Below are 22,843 nucleotides of genomic sequence, written 5' to 3' on the forward strand. Positions count from 1 at the left end.
CGGCCAATCGAGGCCGTCCGGAAGAACGGCGGGGCGTTGCCAAGGTAGGCTGCGCTGCGTCGGGGTGACGTCATGGCTCCGTTCTTAAAGGGCACCCGGGCGGGTCTGCAGGTGCTACCGGAGTCGGTCGGCGGGTTCCTCTGTCCCAAAAGACGCTTTTCCGGTGCCCCAGCACCTTGACCACCCTCTTCGTGTGCGCACCTTCCCAAGGCGGTCAGCTCTGGATGTTTCATCCAAAGAATGTATTAAACACGGAGAGGGATCCCATTCCTTGGAAAAATATACTTCCCTGGCGTGTATTGAGCGCTTGCTGTGCGTCTGCAGCGCGCTTCTATCGACTATATATAGGTTATATATTAAATCCTTGTAACCATTCCATCACGCAGTTGTAATGTTACTCCCATTCGACAGGCGAGGTAACCGAGGAGGGTTCTACTTGTGATACCGCCGTTTACCGGTGAGGAGTCCTGCGTCCTCAGGTGTTGGAGAAGCACGCAGAGGCAAGCATGTAGCAAACAGGTTTTATTTAAAAGTAGTAACACAGACTTCTCCGGAGAAGAGGGAGAAAGGGGCCGTGGCTGTTCTAGAATCCCAAGAAGTGAGTACACCCTGCATCTTTTGTAGATTAGGGTCTTCTTTGTTCTGTTCTCTCCCCCTTATCTTTCTTCTTCCTACCTAGGTGAAAAGGCAAAAAAGGTGAGAAGCAGATGGCAGGGGTCAGGGCGGCGGGAGGACTCAGGCAGGTAGGGGTCCAGGGGGCATTAATTAGCAATTCCCTGCCTGTAGTTTTTTGGGAGGGGCAGTTAGGCAGGTCATCTGGGTGATCAAAGAAAAGCTCTGGAGACACTGACATTCCAGTCTCCCAGGGGTGGTCTCCAACTTCCCAGACTCCAATGGCCTCCATTCCTCAATTAGACCAGATTTCCTATTCTACACTAACTGCCCATCCTCAATTCTGGCTTCACTTGTATAATTTGTCCAAGGTTATGCAGCTGCTTTGGGGTCAGCTGCTGCAACCTTACAAGATAGTAGAGTCCTAAACTCATTTACCAGGCGGATCCGTAATTATTTGCCTCAATATATACCTTTCCCATTTGACATGAGCTTGAACTTTAAATTTTTTTATTTTGAGACAGTCTCTCTCCAAGTCACCCAAGTTGACCTCAAACTCTCCATCCTCTTGCCTCAGCCTCCTAAGTCTCTGGGAGGCATGTGCACAGTGCCTGGCTGATTTTAGGCCATCTCGGGTTTCTGTGTTTTCTTTTTGTAGAGACCAGCAATCAGAAGTGAAAGAGCTGTAGCCTAGGTGAGTAGTTATTTTTCTATTGACTGGTCATTTGTGGTTGGACATTTTCTAACTTATGATTATTCTGAGGCTGTGGGTTTTGTGTTGTTTTATGTGTTCTTTTTATACCTTTTTGTTCTAGTTTTTGTTTTTCGAAGGTATTTTAGAGAAATAAGACTTACACTACTGCCAAGTTATAAATTACACTGTGTTCCCCCAAGTTCAGAAGTTGAAGTTCTAATCCTTGGAACCTCAGAATGTGAGCATATTTGGAGATAGAGTCTCTATAGAGGTAATTTTGTTATACCGAGGTCACTAAGGGGGCCCCTAATTTAACATGACTGGTGTCCTTGTAGTAGGAAATTAAGACACAGGTGTGTAGAGGGAAGGAGAAGTGAAAACAGGGAGGAGACAGCCATCTGCAGGTCAAGGTCCTGGAAGGGACCCTTCCTTCACAGCACTCAGAAGGAACCAACCCTGCCAACACAGTGATCTCAGACCTTCAACCTCAAGGACTGTGAGACGATAAATTTCTGTTTTAAGTTATCCATTTTCTGGCATTTTGTTATGGCAGCCCTAGAAAATTAATATACCTGAATTATCTGGCATTCTATTACATAATTTTTGTGTAACTTTTTGCTCCTATAAGATCTCCTCCATCCCAATCATGGCTACATAATTTATGGGACCTGCCACAAAATGCAGAAAAAAACAGGAAAAAATTGCAATTAAAGATTCCAAAATACAAAGTTTTTTCCTTCAAAAAATAGTCTACTACTTACAAAATGTAATAGGGGAAATAGTATTTATGAGTAAATATATCAATGAGTCAATGCAGGTTTCAGTGTTATAATTTTATAGCATTGCAATAGTCAGCTTTCCCTCACTGTGACAAAATACCAGAGATAATCATGTTAATAGGAGGAAAGGTTTTTTTCAGTTCATTGTTTCAAAGCTTTCAGTCCTTGGTCACTTGGCCCTGTTGCTTTTGGGACTGTGGTGACACAGTACATCATGTCAGGAGTAGGTGGCAGAGGAGGCTGCTCAGCCCGTGGTGACTGGAAAGCAAATAGAAGGAAAGAAGGAAGGGGCTGTGGTCTGAATATTGCTTCCTTTATCCCTATCTCCCCGATATTTCTCTACCTCCAATATTGCTACAGACTGGTGACCAATCCCTTAACACATGGACCTCTGAGGGACATTGCAGATCCAAACTATAGCAACCGTAAGTAACGACACTTTGTTAGTGATGACTTTTTATCTTTATTTTTTTACAGTGCCGGGGATGGAACACAGGACCTCATGCGTGCTTGGCAACGGCTCAGCCACTGAGCCACATCCCCAGCCCCTTAGTGTGATTTCTTGATTAATCCTGTGATTTTTGTGGCCACTCTGGCTGCTTGGGTTGGATTTTTGTCCCTTGCACCTTGAGAGTTCTGTTGATATCCAGCTGCCTTCGGACTGCAGGACGCGCAGGATCGGAGGACGTCAGAGAACCAAGCTGTGAGCAGAGAGGCCACTGAGGTCGCCAGCACCCCCCAATCACAGACTTGGGCCCCCTCCCCCTCACTTCTGGAGTGTTACCTCACAGGCTGTGGGTTCCGCCGTATCCTGGAGTCTGAAGGATCCTTAGGAGACTGGTTTCTCCCTGATGGTGTGCAGATGGCAAAGATGAGCGCAGTTGCGATTCTCTTTTCTGTTCTCCTGGACCGCCTGCCGGGTGGGGAGCCCCATCCTTGCCCGCTGCTGGGAGGTACCGTGCTGCTGTGGCTGCTGGAGGGGTGTGAGGCTGAGACTCACCGGGAGCCCGCTGCAGGTAGGGGCCCCCTCTGCAGGCTGCGGGACGCAGGTCTCCTCCCTCCTGCCTCCCCTTCTCAGACACAGAGGGACACAGCTGGGCAGAAAGGAGGAGCTTTCACCGTCTCCCCGGCTTTGAGGCCTTACCAGATGCTGAGCTCTGCGGGAGGAGAGCACACAGGTGCTCTCTGGCTTTTCATTATACGAAAGTAGAGAGGTTGGCATTCAGAACTGCCACCTGCCAATCATCCTGTACGCCCCAGAAATGATTTTTAAAATAATGACTTTAGGGGCTGGGAAGATAGCTCAGTCGGAAGAGTGCTTGCTTTGCAAGCACAAGGCCCTGGGTTCGATCCCCAGCACCCCCAAAAAAAATAATAATAATGACTTTATGGAGATAGAATTCACATAACTGTAAAATTCACCTTTCTCTTTTCAGGTGGGCAGGTATTGGGGAGTGATCCCAGGGAAACTCTGCCACTGAGCTACACCCACGGTCCTTTTTATTTTTTATTTTGAGAAGGGTCTCACTGGCCTCACGTTTGCAATCCTCCTGTCTTAGCCTCCTCAGTCACTGGGGTGATCGGTGGGTGCCACAGCATCAAGCTAACATTCGCTTGATCCCATGAGTTCTAGACAAGCCTGGGCAATGTGGTGAGAACCTGTCTCAAAAAAAGAAAAAGAGAAAGAAAGAAAAATTCACCCTTTTAAAAGTGTGTAATTGCTGTGTGTGGTAGGGCACAACTGTAATCCTGTGACTCGGGAAGCTGAGGCAGGAGGCCTTAGCAACTTAGTGAGACCCCATCTCAACATATGCATGTCACTCAGTGGCAAAACACCTGGGTTGAATCCCAGTACCCAAGTATATAAGTAAGTAAGATTGTTTAATTTTGCAGAGTTTAGTAAATTCACATTTGTGAATCACTTATCTATTTTTTTTTTCCCTCCAGTGCTGAGGATGGAACCCGGGGCTTCACATGGGCTGGGCAAGTGCTCTGTCACTGAGTTACATCCTCAGCCCCCATCTAATTTTTTGGAACATTTTCACTGTTCTCCTGATTGTTCTAGATTGTTCGTGTAAATGGAGCCATACAACACATGGTCTTTGGACTGGCTTCTGTCACTGAACATGTTTTCCAGTTTCATCCATCTGGTAGCATGTCACCACCTCATTCCTTCCTGTGGCCAAGTTACACTGTAGTCTGTGGATCTTGTTTTGTTCATCCTGCCATGCAGCACAGTAGATCCATCATGCAAACGATCAAAGGTGGCCAGTAGGCGTCCTACCGCTTAGGAGCTCCATCATTTTAAATAAAAAAGGCTGGGAAAGAAGCTCAGTGGCAGAGGGTCCCGGGGGTCCATCACCAGCACCCCCTCACCCACACCCAACACACCAAAGGTGAATTTTATAGTATGTGAATTCTGTCTCCATAAGTGACATAGTCAGGGTGACAGCAGGAAAAGGGTAGAAAAGATCTTCTCTTGTCAGGACCTACAGAGTTTCTGTGACATAATATTTCATGTGTTTACACTTACACTTCCTTTATTGTTGATTCTTAGTGATTCACAAACATCTCAGAAAAAGAAAACTTGTTTTTTCATTTGCCAGAAAGTCATTACACCTGGAAGCAATATCCATGTGTACCATTAAAGACCTGGTGGTCAGCCAGGCTTGGTGGCATGCACCTGTAGTCCAGCTACTCAGGTGCTGAGGGGCAGGAGGACTGCTTGAGGCAGCAGTTTGGGATCATCCTGGGCAACATAGTGAGACCCTGTCTCTTTAAAAGAAAGGCCAGCTGGGTGCAGTGCACACACCCATAATCCCAATAGCTTGGGAGGCTGAGGCAGGAGGATTGCTTATTCAAAGTCAACCTCAGCTGCTTAGCAAGACCCTAAGCAACTTAGTGAGACCCTGTCTCAAAATTAAAAATAAAAAGGACTAGGGATGTGGCTTGGTGGTTAAGTACCCCTGGGTTTAATCCCTGGTACTGAAAAAAAAAAAAAAAAAAAAAAGGCCTGACAACCAGTTTTCCTACAGAGGTGAAAGCGTCTGGGTGCACAAATTACTCAGTTGCTCAGTCCATAGATTCAGATTTTCAGAAAACCCTGTGAAAAATGAGCTTTGTTACTGGGTTAGGAACTGCAGATGCTTGGAGACACTTCGTGAATGCTCTGTGACACTCAGAATAGGTGGGCACTTTGAGCCTGCCAACCCCTTTGAAGGGATATAGGTTTTTCCTTCCTGGTGGGTTTGCATACTTGCAGGAAAAAAAAAAAAAAAGTTCGCCTTGACCTCGAATCAAGAAACTGTGTCCCAGAGCTGAGCCATCTCAGCCTCCTTGGGGAAGGCCTGCTGTCTGGGGGCGTGGCTCAGTGGTAGAGCACGTGAGGCCCTGGGCTCTATGCCTGGCACCCACACACATACACAAGCATGAAATTACAGCTCACAGTCTCTACAGGTCAGTTCAGTCTGTTAGCATCAGTCGTCGTTGTCCACAAGGTGGCCACGTGAGTATCAGGGCGTGTTGAGATCTGACCGTCCATGAGGTCCTGGGGATACTGTCGCGGACCACTTCCACGGGCTTCTTTGTCTTTTCATTCATCCGTGAAAACATCAGGAGCTCCTTGGCACCTAGTGGACAGGTCACCAGGGGAAACAGCCCAAACAAACCTTTTCTCCTTTAAGTTGCAGCCATAGACTAACAGCTGACTAACAGTCACATAGCCGCCATCTGGGGAATCAGGTCCGCTGCCATGGTATCACCGTGCTATGCTCCTTACTCTACTTCATAATGGCCCCAAAGCACAAGAGGAGTGATACTGGGAATTCAGATGTGCCAAAGAGAAGACATGAGTGCTGCCTTTAAGTGAAAAGGTGAAGTTCCTAATAAGAGCAGAATCGTATGTGGAGATTGCTCAGTCCTGCAGTAAAAATGATTCTTCTTTTCTTTGGTGCTGTGGATTGAGCCTAGGGCCTTGTGAATGCTCAGCATACACACTACCACTGAGCTACCCTACCCCTCAGCTCCAGAATGAATCTTCTTCTTTTTTTCAGTTGTCAATGAATCTTTTATTTATCTTATATGTAGTGTTGAGGATTGGACCCTGGGCCTCACACATGCCAGGCAAGCGCTGTGCCACTGAGCCACAACTCCAGCCCCAGAATAACTCTTCTATCTGTGAAATTATAAATAAGGAAAAAGAAATTAGCACTGCTTTTGCTCTTGCATCTCAAGTTATGACAGCAGTGTAGGTAAACACTGGATGGAAAAGGCATTATTTTATGCTTTTTATGTGTGTATAGAAGAAAACACACATTGATTCAGTATGATCCATGGTTTCAGGCATCCACTGGCGGTCCTGGAATATATCCCCCACAGATAAGGGGGATGACTGTATACATAAGTCAGTGAAAGATTGTTTTTGGGAGCAGGGGGACTGGGCATTAAACCCAGGGTTCGCCAGGGTTGTACATGCCTGTGATCCCAGCCACTGGGAAGGCTGCGGCAGGAGGATCTCAAGTTTGAGGCCAACCCCCCAGCAACTTGGCAAGACCCTGTCTCAAAAAAAAAAAAAAAAAAGATAAAAAAGAAAAAGGACTGGGGATATAGCTCAGGGTGGTAAGGCGCCCCTGGGTTCAGTCACCACAGAAACAGCCTCATACATGCTGAACACCTGCTCTATCAGTGAGCCATGTCTCCCTCCCCCAACCCAGTGAAAGTTAATCACCTCTAATTTTATTTTCCCCACAGGTTTGAATAATACGTTCTCCTCAAGTTCAAAAAATCTAGACAAAGATTTTGCTAGTATATTTGGTAAGTAACCACCTCACGTGTCACTTAAGGCCGTGTTCAGAGTTGCATCTTGTCTGCCCTGTCTCCTGTGTCACTTGCTCCTCCTATTTTGAGGGCAAGAGAGGTACTTTGCCTTGTGGCTAGAATCAGTTCCTCCAAGTGTTGAAGTCCTGAGAAATTAAGCAAAACAGGGAGGTGAACTCTTGGAAAGGACTCAGGGAGCCAGAGAGCAGAGGCCATCCCAACACGTGGTGGACCCTTTGCTCCAGGTCTGTCTTAGGTCGGGAACTCTGGATTTGTCTTCTTCTGCATGTGCTGTCAGAGAGGCCCCGGGAACCTGCAGTGAGCCAATCCCTGGCTGGCTGGCTGCCTGGCCAGCAGGGGACCAGGACTAAATGAGGACACACAGCTGGCTCTTGCACACCCGCTCACTGTGCTCCAGGATTGCTTTCCAGGAACCGGAAGACTTGTCCTCTCACTGTGGAGGACCCGGGGTCCTGCATCGAGCCCCACCTGTGCAGGAGGGAGCTCGTGCCTCTGCAGGGGAGAGTGGGCTTCAGGGTTTAGGAGGTTGTCGTCACCTGCCAAGAGCCTGTGGACCTGGCCAGCGCTGTGCCATTGCTGGTCTTAGCAATGCAGGGCACCACTGACTTGCCAGCTTCTCTCTGAGCAAGCTTTTTGGGGACTTGTAGGTCAGCATGTTCAGCAAAGAGAGGGTGGTGGTGGGGACCCCCACATTTTTCTGGTGAGTTTATGGTTTGTTTTCTGGTGAGTCCTCTGTATGTTTCTAGTCCAACAAGCAAGTGGACCCCTGCCTAAGTGCCAGCAGCCCCTGGAAGGACTCAGAATGTATGCAAAGTGAATGGGATTTATGCCCCGCACAGTGGTGCAAGCATGTATCCCAGCCACTAGGGAGATGGAGGCAGGAGAATCGCAAGTTCAAGTCTAGCCTCAGCAACTTAGCAAGAACCTGTTTCAAAAAATAAAAAGGATGGGGGATGTAGCTCAGTGGGAAAGAGCCCTTGAGTGTCATTCCCAATACCCCAAACAAACAAAAACCAAAGTGAATGGGGTCTGTGGTGATTGCTTTGTTAGCAAAGAAAGCCCAGAAGGGTAAGTAAAACGGCATTTCCCAGGTCAGAGTAGAAGCTGGAAGCTTGAAAAGGGAGGGAGACCTTAAAGTACAGTCCTGGCTGCATAATGATACTCTGGTCCATGGTGGCCTGTGTCTTTGAAGGTGGTGGCCGAGGTGTGTAAAAGATATACCATCTCGGTTTGTGTGAGCACCCTCTTTGATATTGGGGTCACATGAAGAAATTGCCTAATGATGTGTTTCTCAGAATGCATCCCCACTGTTGAGTGGCATGTGAATATATTTCAATAAATATAATTGAAAAAAGACAGTTTAGTAAGCAGAGCACTTTCTGAACTTGTAGAATCTGCTGAAGCTCTCTGAGGACAGCCTTTCTGTTCGGGTGTGTCAGGTCCTGTGCAGTCCTGATTCTGTGGAACGGTCAAGGTCAGGTCCACTCTTGCTCCAGGTCCTTCTCTGTGGGCGTGGGCTGGGTGTCAGTCTGCAGCAGCCCTCAGTGACTTCTCCAAGGCCATGATTGTAGCTTGAGGAATTCTGTTCTCAGAAGGCCATCTCTAGGGTCCTGTGTGTCGAATACAAGCCCACCAGGGCAGCAGTGGGACCATGAACACCAGATTTCTGGTGAAGGGAGTTTTCAGGGGGTGTAGCATCTGTGGACAGGAAGACCTTGAGGTCTCAGTCGATTCAATGGCCAAGAGGATCCGGATCTCAGCTGGTATGGTTTAGATGAGGGGTCCCCAAAAACTCAGTATGAGGCAATGCAAGAGTGTTCAGAGGTGATCACGAGAGGTATAACCTGATCAGTGGATTAATCCACCGCTGTGGGTTAAACTGGATGGTGAGTGGGGTGTACCTTTGGGGTTTGTATTTTGTCTCTGGTGAGCAGAGCTCTCTCTACGTTCTGTTGCCATATGCTGAGCTGCTTGCCTCTGCCACGATCTTCCGCCGTGATGTTCTGCCACACCTAGGGTCCAGAGCTCTGGAGTCAGCTGACCACGGACTGAACCTCTGAAACTGTGAGCCAAAATAAACTTTTCCTGCTCCCGGTTGTTCTTGTCAGGCCTTTCGGTCACAGCAATGAGAAAAGGACTAAAACATCAGTCTTCCCCAGCAGATTCATTTTCTTTTGCTCAAGTCTGCTCAGCCAGGGGTTTGTCTCTTGCCGCTGTGGGCCGGGCTGGTTTTCTTGCTCTCCTCTCTGCCCGCAGGTAGCTTCACTGCTGAATGTGTCTATGTCTGTGTCTGGCCACGTGTGTCTCGTTTCATGTCTGGGTAACTCAGACCAGGTGCCGGTTCTCCTCTGCTGAACTCCCAGCAGCTCGTTCAGCTCCTGTGCTGAGCTGGGGCTTAGTAAAAGTGTGGTATAGGGACAGCACAGTCTTCTCTCTCCCAATCTCCTCGGGTGTTATGGTCTTTAGGAACATAAGTTTGTTCTCTGTGAAGTGGCCAGGGTTGTCTCAGGATTGTCCACAAGAAGCCATGGTGCTGTGCCAGGTAAGAATGCAGTTTGACTGTAGTTCCCGGAAGCCTACTTGGAGTGGCTTGAACAAGGACGGATCTGTTTTCCTTCTGTCACAGGCAGGAGGAGGAGGCACCTCTGGCTTTTGTGCAGTAGCTGAGGTTAGGGCCAGTTTCTCTGAGGCCATCGGGGACTTCCCTGGTGCTTGTGTCTCCTGGTCACAGGACGTCTTCTGCAGCTCCAGACAGCTTGCTTTCAAGGCAAGAGGGAAAGGGAATGCACTTCCTTCTCTTCTATCCAGAGAAGCAGCACTTTTCCTGAGTCCCAGGAGTCTTCTGAGGACTTTGAGTGTCCCAGGGCCCTGTCCTGGCTGCCAGGGAGGGCGGGAAAGGAGGAGGCGCTGTCTGAGGGCCTGGCTCTCAAAGCTCCAACCACATTTAGGCACGGAAGGAGGTGAGGTTGCCTTGCGGTGGAAACACACAGAGCTGTGGCTGATACCTCCTTTTCTGTGAGATGAGAGTGACATCTTTGATTCCTTTGACTTGTCCATCTTTTTTTCCTCCCTTATCTACGTATTCCACTTATTCAGGGTTCCAGTGAGCCGGAAATTAGCAGCATTCATGCTCTGATCTGGGGTTAATTGTCACCAAAGAGATGTTGACGAGCTCTGCCTTCAGTGTGTCCTCACTTTGGCACTCTGCTAAATGCTTTACAGATATTGTCATAGTCAATTCTTTGCAAGAGTCTTACGAGTTAAATAATAGCATCCCCATCCTATGGGGCAGGAAGCCAAAGATTCAGAAGGGGAAGTTGCATTCTGGAGATCACATTTCACCAACAGCCCAGTTGGGATTTGGGCCTAGGTCTGCATGTACCCCTGTCGGGATTCTGATTGTGGAAACCTTCCTAGGACAGCTATTCAGGCCGTTAAAGGAAGAGATGATGGGGCTCTTGAGGAAACAAGAAAAGGTTTCTTTATGCAGGTGCCAGACTGCGGATGACTGCAGAGGAGGTCAGAATGACTATGGGAGCAAGAAGGAAGAGGGTGGCACTAGGTATCAAGAGATTTGGGCCAGGCACGGAGGTGCAGGCCTGTAATCCCAGCAGCTCAGGAGGCTGAGGTGGGAGGATCGCAATTCAGAAGCAGCCTCAGCAACTTAAGTAACTAAGGCCCTAAGCAATTCAGTGAGACCTTGTCTCTAAATAAATACAAACCAGGGCTGGGGATGTGGCTCAGTAGTTAAGCACCCCTAGATTCAGTCCCTGGTATGAAACAAAAAAAGATTTGGGGCAGAGTTTCTAAGCCTGTGTCCCCAGTGGGCAATGCCAACTGCCTGGATCTAGACAGTCATGATGCTCCAGAATGACTTGGGTCCCACGTCCCTGGAGTCTGGTGGCGAGTCCAGCGTCTGCAGACGCCTCGGTCACTGCACACCTCTCTCTGGAGCGAGACCCTCCGTCTGCACCCTGTGCTAACTTGCCTTTGTCTCTCACTGGAGATGAGATTCTACTGCAGGTGCTTTCCAAGGATCCACACTACGCATCTCTTGTGGAAGGAGGAACTGCAGTCACTGGGAGCCACTTGAATAAAAGCAAGTATCTGTGGTTGACTGTGAGTGTCGCATTGCCACAGGCCTGTGTGTGGTGGGACCCTGGTTTCATGGTAGCATTGTGGAGCCCAGTCCTGGTGGCAAAGCCAAGTGGAGATGTGGAGGGCAGAACTGTGTGGCATCCTGTCATGCTGTCCGTCAAGTCGGGCGCCTACAACGTTCTGAAGTGTGACTGTCCCCATATGTGGGGGTGATCCCTGATGTGCAGTGTCAGGCGGGTTCTGTCACTAGGGATGCTGCTCAGAGGACGGGACCCCTGTTTGTAAGTGGGGTTCACTCTCCTGGTGACACAGGCTGTGCGTGGTTGAGAACTTCCTTGCCATTGATGCTTTCCGGTGCTGCCCATTAGGGCTCCTGTCCCTGGCCCGGGTGACCAGAGCCTCCCACAGCTCTCCCCAGACCCGCTCCTGTCTCAGCTCTTGTAAAATACTGGCCCGAGCAGCAGAGCTGATTGCTCCTCAGCACCAACCCTCCAATGCCCAAGCTAAGAGGAGTCAGCTGGCCACCCATGCAGAGCAGCGTGCACATTGGCCACATCACACAGGTGACAGGGAAGGCCTTTGCTCTAAGAAGGAAATTGACAATGGGCAACGACTTAGGAGGAGAAGCCCTGCCCGTGTGCCACATTGAAATTTTAAGTCTTTTGGAGACTGCTGGTCCTGCCGATGCTTTTCCTAAGCCCCCTGGTGGGGAGAGAGTGTGCGTCTCACTCCATCCTCTTGAGGGGTTGCCCGGCGCCATGTTTTATCATGCTCCTGGGTGACAGAAAAGAGGCCCACGGTGTCATCCAGTGCCGGAGGATCACGTGTGTCTACTCCCAGTGATTCCCCTGTGTCTCCTGGACAGGGTCCTGTGCATTTGTCATTGCCTGGACCCGAGTGGTCACACCTGATGTCCCTGGCGTGCACCATCCAGGCCCTCCTGCCGGCTTCCTGTGGGTTGAAGGCTGCCTGTGCACAGGCTGCATAGTTACCATCCATGTCCACTGTTGGGAAACCACGTGAAGGTGGGCTTTGTGCTGTTTTTTTGTTGGAACTTGAGATGCTGCTAGACACTTCCTGCCTGCTCTGTGAGGCTCAGCGTAGGCGTCACAGGCTAACTGCATGACGCTCTTTCAAAATACTTGCAGAAGAGTCTGACTTTAAAGGTGGCATGCAGACTCAGTGAAGGAGTGAGTCTTAGCTAAGGTTTCTTTTCCCACAGATGATCTCCAGCGCAACAGCTTGAAAACTCCTGAATTTTCATCAAGTACAAATAAGAGAGACGACCATTTGGCTAAATTATTTGGTAAGTGACCTCCTCATGTGAAACCTTTCGGCTGACTTCAAAGTCACGTGCTTGTCCTTGGTTGTCTCCCAGGTAACCTGTTCCTGCTGCTTTGAGGGGAAGGCAAACTCTCTGTCTCGTGGCTATAATTAGTTCCTCTTAGTGTCAAAGTCTCAAGCAATTAAGCAAAATATGAAAAAGTAACACTTGGAAAGGCCCCTACTCCCCTGAGAGGGATCCAGGTGGTGGCAGCAGGACCACCATCGTGGAGCACGCAGATTCTCTGGGGGAATTTAGAAGAGAGAGATCCTGCCCTGTCCTCAGCAAGCCAATTCTGTGTGGGCAGTGGTTTTAAAGTTCCCCAGTGATTCTCAGCTGTGCCTCCTTGTTCTGCCAAAGACTCTTGTTTAATATACGTGAGAAAAAAAACCCCATCTATGGTTCAGATGGAACTGGTGGGTGGGACACCCCAGGACTTTATCCATTCACCAAAGCAACAACTCTCTTAGGAAAAACTATCTTCAGGCTGATAGGTGTTGGTGAATTTCAGCATTTCATGTAGCAGCTACCATTCTCCGTCCTCAAGCCCTGTGGCCTTCAGCTGTGAGGACAGCATCCCCAGTCCTGGAGCCTGGGACAAAAGGGACACTGTCCTCTAAAGCTCAGGGTGTGTGTTTTGGTTGCTGATTGCTGCTTCAGGCCACAGAAGAGCTGGCACCTAGACTGGCCATTGCTTAGAGCTTCACAGGCTGAAGAGGGTCCCATACAACTCTGTTGAGGAGATTTATCAAGATAATACTTTTTCACTTTTCTTCTGTTGGGAGATAACACTTGAGGAAACCTTTATAGGCCATTAGTGGACCTCAGAGATAACAAAACAGGAACAACACTTCCATAATAAATAATACATTACAACAATAGTTTGAAACTATCACAAATGGATGCTTCCGTTCCTTAACAAGCAGAGTCAGCAATTCTTTAGAAGTGGGAGGATTGTTTAATCAGTTACCAAAACATAGAACTTAGAATATCTACTTGAAGCATAAAAATCACAAAGGGTAAAGGAACAGGAGGCATGGCTCATTTACAGGACAAAGAAACTTGACAGAACCCAGCCCTGAGGAAGCCTGGGCAATGGAACTATTATTGAAAGATTTTGAATCACCTGTCTTCACTGTGTTCAGTGAACTAAGGGAGCCATGCAAAGGATGTAAAGGAAATCAAAAAAACAACATGTGACCAAAATGAGAATATCGACATAGGGATGGAAATTATAATAGCAGCCATAGAGAACTTCTGGAGCTGAAAAGAACTGTATCTGAAACAGACAACTCACTAGGTGGGTTCAATAGCAGATTTGAGCAGGCAGGAGAAGGAATCAGCACACTTGAAGACACTGAAATTATCTGCTCGAGTTGTAGATAGAAAACAATGAAAAGGAAGAGAACAGGAGGGATTTATGGGACCCCATGAACATATCAGGAGTCACAGTGTGGGAATCTCAGAGAAAGGAGGAGAGAGTATGTTTGAAGTAATAATGGCCCCAAACTCTCCAATATGATGAAAGAGTTGAATGGACATATCCAAGAATCTCAGCAAACTGCAAACAGGTCACCTGAAAGAGATGCCTGTTGAAGCACATTGTAGTCAGGTTGTCAAAACCCAGAGACATAGAGATGATCTGGAGAAATAGATGAGGTGGGAATTGACTCATCACATACAGGGAATCCTCAGTAAAATTACAGCTCATTTGTCCTCAGACAGTGTGGCAACCTGAGCATAATAGGATGGCTCACTTAAAATACTGAATGAAACCACCATCAACAAACAATTGAATGTCTTGGAAAGTGACTCTTTAAGAATAAAGGACTCTTAACTTATTTACAAAAATTAAAACTCTAGGGGTAGGAAGGATAGTAGAATGAAACATATTATTGCCTCATGTACATATATGACTGCATGATTGATCAAATGCTATAATATATAGTCAGAAAAATGAGAAATTATACTCCATTTATATATGATTTATCAAAATGTATAACTGCATTCTACTATCATGAATAACTAATTAGAACAAATTAAAAAAATTAAAATGAATAAGTAAAACTCAAAATATTTTGGAGATCTAAATACATGAATTAAAAGTATTAAACTCAAAGGAAACCAACCAACCAACCAAACAAACAAAAAAACTATTAAACTCCTAGCAGAAAACTTCATGACCTTGGATTAGACAGTGATGTCTTAAATTTGACAAAAAAGCACAGGAACAGGAGAAAACAGATACGTCTGATGGCATCAAAATTTAAAACTTCTTTACATCAAGGGCATTCCTTCCACAGATGAGAAAATACATTTGCAAATCACGTATCTGATATGCAACTGATATCCAGCGTATCTGTGAACTCTGACTGAACACTGACCATGAAAACAGAACAAACAATAATTTCAAAAAGAACTTGAATAGTCACTATCCAAAGACAAGGCACAAAGCACCAAGAAGCACATGAGAAAATGTCAGCATCACGAGGGGAACATTAGACACCACTGCTTCCCAGGTGCTGGCGAGGATGAAGGAAATGGAACCCTCAAGCATTTGCTGGAGAAGATATTTTGACAGCTGCTCAGAACCTCAAACCTAAGACCATCACATGACCCAGCATCCCCACTTGTAGGTAGGCCTCCCAGGAAGTGACGGCAGGAGCTCAAACACTTGTACACCAGTGTCCGCAGCGGTGTTATTCACACAGGAAAGAGTGGCAGCGATGCAGGTGTCCATCAGCAGATGAAGGCAGAAGAAAATGTGGAATATTATTTGCTCATAAAAAGGGGTGACTTGCTGATCATGCTGCAACATAGAGGAACCTCAAAGGCGTTGTGCTAAGGTAACAAGACACAAAAGCACAAGTATCATACGATGCTGCTTCCATCTAAAGCAGCAGATTCATAGGCACATGAGGTAGAATGGAGGGACAGGGATGGGGAGGGGAGAAGGGCACTGAGGCTTGTGGGTGGGTGTCTGCCTTGTGCTGCTGTCACAGACTCCACACGCTGGGTGACTGACAGTGAGCAGAGTTCCTGGGCTCACCTTTGTGGAGCTGCAAGTCCAAGGTTGAGGGTCTGGCCCCTGGAGAGGGCATCTTGCTGAGTTGGTCCTGCAGCAGAAGCTGAAGGGCAGGAGAGGAAGGGACGGGGGGGTGGGGGGGGGGGAGGACGTGAGCGGCTGAGGCTGGGAAGCACATTGTCTTTTCATAAAGAAGCCCCCCTGAGGGGACAGCACGAGCCCATTCCTGAGGATGGAGCCCCATGACCCAACCCCGCCCTTGGGGCCCTGCCCCCAACACCACGCTGGGGGTCAAGATGTGAGGACACATTTAAATGAAAGCAGTGGATGCACAGCTTCTGTGGGGCTGATAAGGAAGTTGGGGACACACATGCTGCTGATGTGCACACAGACTGAATGTTCTGGCCGCCTCTGAGTGGCACATCTGAACATAGGTCATGGAGATGTTCCCTTACCTGGGTTTTACCAGGAAAAAGAGAAGAATTAAGGAATTTCAAAAGCAACAGCAAACGTGAGGCCAGTGAGGCCAGGGCTGTAACTGGTGGTGGAGCCACCGGCCCAGCAGCACAGGATCCTAGCCTGAGTCCCCAGAAATGCAAATAAAAGGTTACTGAAACCCTCAAAACTCAGAAGCCCCGCTAAGCTGGGAAGTGCTCTAGCAGAGACCTGAGCCGAGCCACGCCCAGGAGGAGGTGTCCGGATGCAGTGAAGTCAGGCCTGGGGCCTGTGCTGTGGGTCCGGAGTGGAGAGCCAGGTGTCCTCTGTGGGAAGCAGCGCTCCCGGGAGCGGAGCACCGAGGCTTCCCTGGGGCAAGGAGCCCTGGGCCAGACGTGTCGGCTGTCAGAGAGGCCCAGACTGCTCTGAGTCCATCCCTGGCTGGCCGGCGGGGCGGCAGGGCACCAGGACTGAATGAGGACACGCAGCTGGCTCCTGCACATCTGCTCGCTGTGCTCCAGGGTTGCTGCCTAGGCAGCAGAAGACTTGTCCTCTTCCTGGGAGGACCCGGGGTGCTGCACCCAGCCCCACCTGTGCAGGAGGGAGCTCGTGCCTCTGCTGGAGAGAGGTGGCCTCGTGGTGTGGAGGATGCCATCACCTGCCAAGGGCCCGATGTCGGGGTCGGCGCCGGGCAGATTGGCCTTGGCAATGCAGGGCTCCACCGCCTGGCCAGCTGCTCTCTGAGCAAGCTTCTCAGGACTTGCAGCTCAGCACGTTCAGCAAGAGAGAGGGCGGGGGAGGACCCCCATTTTCCTAGTGAGTCTCTGGTGAGCTCCTATCCTCCAAACCACCAAGTGCCAGCAGCTCCTAGCAACGGCCTCGGTGGCCTCATACAGAGGGAAGGGGAATTGCAATGACTTTCTTCTCTGACCCAGCAAGGAACGCCTGGAAGGTCAGGTAGAAGAGCCATTTCCCAGGTGGAAGTGGAGTCCTGGAACTTTAAGGGGGAGGGAGACCATAATGCATTTCAAAAACTGTGACCTTGAGATATTAGGAACCCTTTTATAAAACAAAGACCTTTCTAGCCTTTTAGGAAAGGATTTGCTTTATTTCTACCCGCATATCATCACCCATCATTGCAGGTCGTCATGGGGAAAGTCTTTGGTGGGTCAGATACAACAGGAGCAAGAGCAGGACAGGATGTCTCAAAGTGAGGTGGGGGCAGAGCTTCTAAGCCTGTGTCCCCAGTGGGCAATGCCAACTGCCTGGATCTAGACAGTCATGATGCTCCAGAATGACTTGGGTCCCACGTCCCTGGAGTCTGGTGGCGAGTCCAGCGTCTGCAGACGCCTCGGTCACTGCACACCTCTCTCTGGAGCGAGACCCTCCGTCTGCACCCTGTGCTAACTTGCCTTTGTTTCTCACTGGAGATGAGATTCTACTGCAGGTGCTTTCCAAGGATCCACACTACGCATCTCTTGTGGAAGGAGGAACTGCAGTCACCGGGAGCCACTTGAATAAAAGCAAGTATCTGTGGTTGACTGTGAGTGTCGCATTGCCACAGGCCTGTGTGTGGTGGGACCCGGGTTTCATGGTAGCATGTGGAACCCAGTCCTGGTGGCAAAGCCAAGTGGAGATGTGTAGGACAGAGTCCTGTGGCATCCTTTCACGCTGTCCATCAAGTGTGGGCGCCTACAACGTTCTGAAGCATGACTGTCTCATATGCGGTGGTGATCCCTGATGTGCAGTGTCAGGCGGGTTCTGTCACTAGGGATACTGCTCAGAGGACGGGACCCCTGTTTGTAAGTGGGGTTCACTCTCCTGGTGACATAGGCTGTGCGTGGTTGAGAACTTCCTTGTCATTGATGCTTTCCGGTGCTGCCCATTAGGGCTCCTGTCCCTGGCCTGGGTGACCAGAGCCTCCCACAGCTCTCCCCAGACCCACTCCTGTCTCAGCTCTTGTAAAATACTGGCCGGAGCAGCAGAGCTTATTTCTCCTCAGCACCAACCCTCCAATGCCCAAGCTAAGAGGAGTCAGCTGGCCACCCATGCAGAGCAGCGTGCACATTGGCCACATCACACAGGTGACAGGGAAGGCCTTTGCTCTAAGAAGGAAATTGACAATGGGCAACGACTTAGGAGGAGAAGCCCTGCCCGTGTGCCACATTGAAATTTTAAGTCTTTTGGAGACTGCTGGTCCTGCCGATGCTTTTCCTAAGCCTCCTGGTGGGGAGAGAGTGTGCGTCTCACTCCATCCTCTTGAGGGGGTTGCCTGGCGCCATGTTTTATCATGCTCCTGGGTGACAGGAAAGAGGCCCACGGTGTCATCCAGTGCCGGAGGATCACGTGTGTCTACTCCCAGTGATTCCCCTGTGTCTCCTGGACAGGGTCCTGTGCATTTGTCATTGCCTGGACCCGAGTGGTCACACCTGATGTCCCTGGCGTGCACCATCCAGGCCCTCCTGCCGGCTTCCTGTGGGTTGAAGGCTGCCTGTGCACAGGCTGCATAGTTACCATCCATGTCCACTGTTGGGAAACCACGTGAAGGTGGGCTTTGTGCTGTTTTTTTGTTGGAACTTGAGATGCTGCTAGACACTTCCTGCCTGCTCTGTGAGGCTCAGCGTAGGCGTCACAGGCTAACTGCATGACGCTCTTTCAAAATACTTGCAGAAGAGTCTGACTTTAAAGGTGGCATGCAGACTCAGTGAAGGAGTGAGTCTTAGCTAAGGTTTCTTTTCCCACAGATGATCTCCAGCGCAACAGCTTGAAAACTCCTGAATTTTCATCAAGTACAAATAAGAGAGACGACCATTTGGCTAAATTATTTGGTAAGTGACCTCCTCATGTGAAACCTTTCGGCTGACTTCAAAGTCACGTGCTTGTCCTTGGTTGTCTCCCAGGTAACCTGTTCCTGCTGCTTTGAGGGGAAGGCAAACTCTCTGTCTCGTGGCTATAATTAGTTCCTCTTAGTGTCAAAGTCTCAAGCAATTAAGCAAAATATGAAAAAGTAACACTTGGAAAGGCCCCTACTCCCCTGAGAGGGATCCAGGTGGTGGCAGCAGGACCACCATCGTGGAGCACGCAGATTCTCTGGGGGAATTTAGAAGAGAGAGATCCTGCCCTGACCTCAGCAAGCCAATTCTGTGTGGGCAGTGGTTTTAAAGTCCCCCAGTGATTCTCAGCTGTGCCTCCTTGTTCTGCCAAAGACTCTTGTTTAATATACGTGAGAAAAAAAACCCCATCTATGGTTCAGATGGAACTGGTGGGTGGGACACCCCAGGACTTTATCCATTCACCAAAGCAACAACTCTCTTAGGAAAAACTATCTTCAGGCTGATAGGTGTTGGTGAATTTCAGCATTTCATGTAGCAGCTACCATTCTCCGTCCTCAAGCCCTGTGGCCTTCAGCTGTGAGGACAGCATCCCCAGTCCTGGAGCCTGGGACAAAAGGGACACTGTCCTCTAAAGCTCAGGGTGTGTGTTTTGGTTGCTGATTGCTGCTTCAGGCCACAGAAGAGCTGGCACCTAGACTGGCCATTGCTTAGAGCTTCACAGGCTGAAGAGGGACCCATACAACTCTGTTGAGGAGATTTATCAAGATAATACTTTTTCACTTTTCTTCTGTTGGGAGATAACACTTGAGGAAACCTTTATAGGCCATTAGTGGACCTCAGAGATAACAAAACAGGAACAACACCTGCACAATAAACAATACACACTTTGCAACAATAGTTTGAAATTATCAAAAATGGATGCTTCCACTCCTTAGCAATTCTTTAGAATGTTTCATCAGTTACCAAAACATAGTACTCAGAATGTCCACTTGAAGCATAAAAATCCCAAAGGGTAAAGGAACAGGAGGCATGGCTCATTCACAGGTCAAAGGAACTTGACAGAACCCAGCCCTGAGGAAGCCTGGGCAATGGAACTATTAGTCAAAGATGTTAAATCACCTGTCTTCACTGTGTTCAGTGAACTAAGGGAGCCATGCAGAAGAACATTAAGGAAATCAGAAAAACAACATGTGACCAGAATATCAACATAGGGATAGAAATTATAATAAGCAGCCATAGAGAACTTCTGGAGCTGAAAAGAACAATATCTGAAATAGGCAACTCACCAGAGGGGTTCAACTACAGGTTTGGGCAGGCAGGAGAAAGGATCAGTAAACACATACAGGCATTGAAATTAGCACACCAGGATACACAAGCCGGGAATCTCAGAGAAAGGAGGAGAGAGTATGTTTGAAGTAATAATGGCCCCAAACTCTCCAGTATGATGAAAGAGTTGAGTAGACATATCCAAGAAGCTCCACAAACTGCAAGCAGGTCACCTGAAAGAGATGCCTGTTGAAGCACGTTGTAGTCAGATTGTCAAAACCCAGAGACATAGAGATGATCTGGAGAAATAGACAGAGTGGGAATTGACTCATCACATACAGGGGATCCTCAGTAAAATTACAGCTCATTTGTCCTCAGACAGTGTGGCAGCCTGAGCACAATAGGATGACTCATTTAAAATCCTGAATGAAAGCACCATCAACACAGAATTGTATGTCTAAAAAAGTGACTCTTTAAGAATAAAGGACTTATAATCAAAAATTAAAACTCTGGGGGTAGGAAGGATAGTAGAATGAAACATTACCTCATGTACATATATGACTGCATGATTGATCTAATGCTACAATATATAGTCAGAAAAAAGAAATTATATTCCATTTATGTATGATTTATCAAATTGTACAACTATATTCTACTATCATGAATAGCTAATTAGAACAAATTAAAAAAATAAAAAAGTAATACTCAAAATATTTGAAGGTCTAAATATTATGAATTAAAAGTATTAAGGTTAAAGGAAACCAACCAAACCAACCAACCAACCAACCAAAAAAAAAAAAAAAAAAAAAACTATTAAACTCCTAGCAGTGCACACAGAGAACTTCATGACCTTGGATTAGACAGTGATGTCTTAAATTTGACACCAAAAGCCAAAGAAACAGGAGAAAACAGATACATCAGATGGCATCAAAATTTAAAACTTCTTTACATCAAAGGCATTCCTTCCACAGATGAGAAAATACATTTGCAAATCACGTATCTGATATGCAACTGATATCCAGCGTATCTGTGAACTCTGACTGAACACTGACCATGAAAACAGAACAAACAATAATTTCAAAAAGAACTTGAATAGTCACTATCCAAAGACAAGGCACAAAGCACCAAGAAGCACATGAGAAAATGTCAGCATCACGAGGGGAACATTAGACACCACTGCTTCCCAGGTGCTGGCGAGGATGAAGGAAATGGAACCCTCAAGCATTTGCTGGAGAAGATATTTTGACAGCTGCTCAGAACCTCAAACCTAAGACCATCACATGACCCAGCATCCCCACTTGTAGGTAGGCCTCCCAGGAAGTGACGGCAGGAGCTCAAACACTTGTACACCAGTGTCCGCAGCGGTGTTATTCACACAGGAAAGAGTGGCAGCGATGCAGGTGTCCATCAGCAGATGAAGGCAGAAGAAAATGTGGAATATTATTTGCTCATAAAAAGGGGTGACTTGCTGATCATGCTGCAACATAGAGGAACCTCAAAGGCGTTGTGCTAAGGTAACAAGACACAAAAGCACAAGTATCATACGATGCTGCTTCCATCTAAAGCAGCAGATTCATAGGCACATGAGGTAGAATGGAGGGACAGGGATGGGGAGGGGAGAAGGGCACTGAGGCTTGTGGGTGGGTGTCTGCCTTGTGCTGCTGTCACAGACTCCACACGCTGGGTGACTGACAGTGAGCAGAGTTCCTGGGCTCACCTTTGTGGAGCTGCAAGTCCAAGGTTGAGGGTCTGGCCCCTGGAGAGGGCATCTTGCTGAGTTGGTCCTGCAGCAGAAGCTGAAGGGCAGGAGAGGAAGGGACGGGGCGGGGGGGGGGGGGGGGGGGGGGGGGGGAGGACATGAGCGGCTGAGGCTGGGAAGCACATTGTCTTTTCATAAAGAAGGCCCCCTGAGGGGACAGCACGAGCCCATTCCTGAGGATGGAGCCCCCATGACCCAACCCCGCCCTTGGGGCCCTGCCCCCAACACCACGCTGGGGGTCAAGATGTGAGGACACATTTAAATGAAAGCAGTGGATGCACAGCTTCTGTGGGGCTGATAAGGAAGTTGGGGACACACATGCTGCTGATGTGCACACAGACTGAATGTTCTGGCCGCCTCTGAGTGGCACATCTGAACATAGGTCATGGAGATGTTCCCTTACCTGGGTTTTACCAGGAAAAAGAGAAGAATTAAGGAATTTCAAAAGCAACAGCAAACGTGAGGCCAGTGAGGCCAGGGCTGTAACTGGTGGTGGAGCCACCGGCCCAGCAGCACAGGATCCTAGCCTGAGTCCCCAGAAATGCAAATAAAAGGTTACTGAAACCCTCAAAACTCAGAAGCCCCGCTAAGCTGGGAAGTGCTCTAGCAGAGACCTGAGCCGAGCCACGCCCAGGAGGAGGTGTCCGGATGCAGTGAAGTCAGGCCTGGGGCCTGTGCTGTGGGTCCGGAGTGGAGAGCCAGGTGTCCTCTGTGGGAAGCAGCGCTCCCGGGAGCGGAGCACCGAGGCTTCCCTGGGGCAAGGAGCCCTGGGCCAGACGTGTCGGCTGTCAGAGAGGCCCAGACTGCTCTGAGTCCATCCCTGGCTGGCCGGCGGGGCGGCAGGGCACCAGGACTGAATGAGGACACGCAGCTGGCTCCTGCACATCTGCTCGCTGTGCTCCAGGGTTGCTGCCTAGGCAGCAGAAGACTTGTCCTCTCCCTGGGAGGACCCGGGGTGCTGCACCCAGCCCCACCTGTGCAGGAGGGAGCTCGTGCCTCTGCTGGAGAGAGGTGGCCTCGTGGTGTGGAGGATGCCATCACCTGCCAAGGGCCCGATGTCGGGGTCGGCGCCGGGCAGATTGGCCTTGGCAATGCAGGGCTCCACCGCCTGGCCAGCTGCTCTCTGAGCAAGCTTCTCAGGACTTGCAGCTCAGCACGTTCAGCAAGAGAGAGGGCGGGGG

The 22,843-nt window shown here is 48.8% G+C and overlaps 1 protein-coding gene across 5 annotated transcripts in view; it reads left to right on the forward strand.

Annotated features, from left to right (window-relative positions):
• The first annotated feature begins 95 nt into the window (after positions 1–95).
• The window catches only part of C13H2orf92 (chromosome 13 C2orf92 homolog), a 35,046-nt gene continuing 12,298 nt past the window's right edge, over positions 96–22,843 (forward strand). For 4 of the 5 annotated variants that reach the window (XM_047522933.1, XM_047522935.1, XM_047522937.1 and 1 more), the window contains exons 1-8: positions 96–598; positions 1,271–1,306; positions 2,563–3,101; positions 6,835–6,897; positions 10,928–11,020; positions 12,242–12,325; positions 17,234–17,326; positions 18,548–18,631. In XM_047522933.1, coding sequence (XP_047378889.1) covers positions 2,948–3,101; positions 6,835–6,897; positions 10,928–11,020; positions 12,242–12,325; positions 17,234–17,326; positions 18,548–18,631 — 571 coding nt within the window. In that variant the 5' untranslated portion in view covers positions 96–598; positions 1,271–1,306; positions 2,563–2,947. Of the gene's footprint in view, positions 599–679; positions 744–1,270; positions 1,307–2,562; positions 3,102–6,834; positions 6,898–10,927; positions 11,021–12,241; positions 12,326–17,233; positions 17,327–18,547; positions 18,632–22,843 lie in introns of all 5 variants that reach the window. The other variant, XM_047522934.1, reaches the window with a different exon arrangement.

The sequence above is a fragment of the Sciurus carolinensis genome, chromosome 13 (assembly GCF_902686445.1).
Source record: "Sciurus carolinensis chromosome 13, mSciCar1.2, whole genome shotgun sequence".
Lineage (NCBI taxonomy): Eukaryota > Metazoa > Chordata > Mammalia > Rodentia > Sciuridae > Sciurus > Sciurus carolinensis.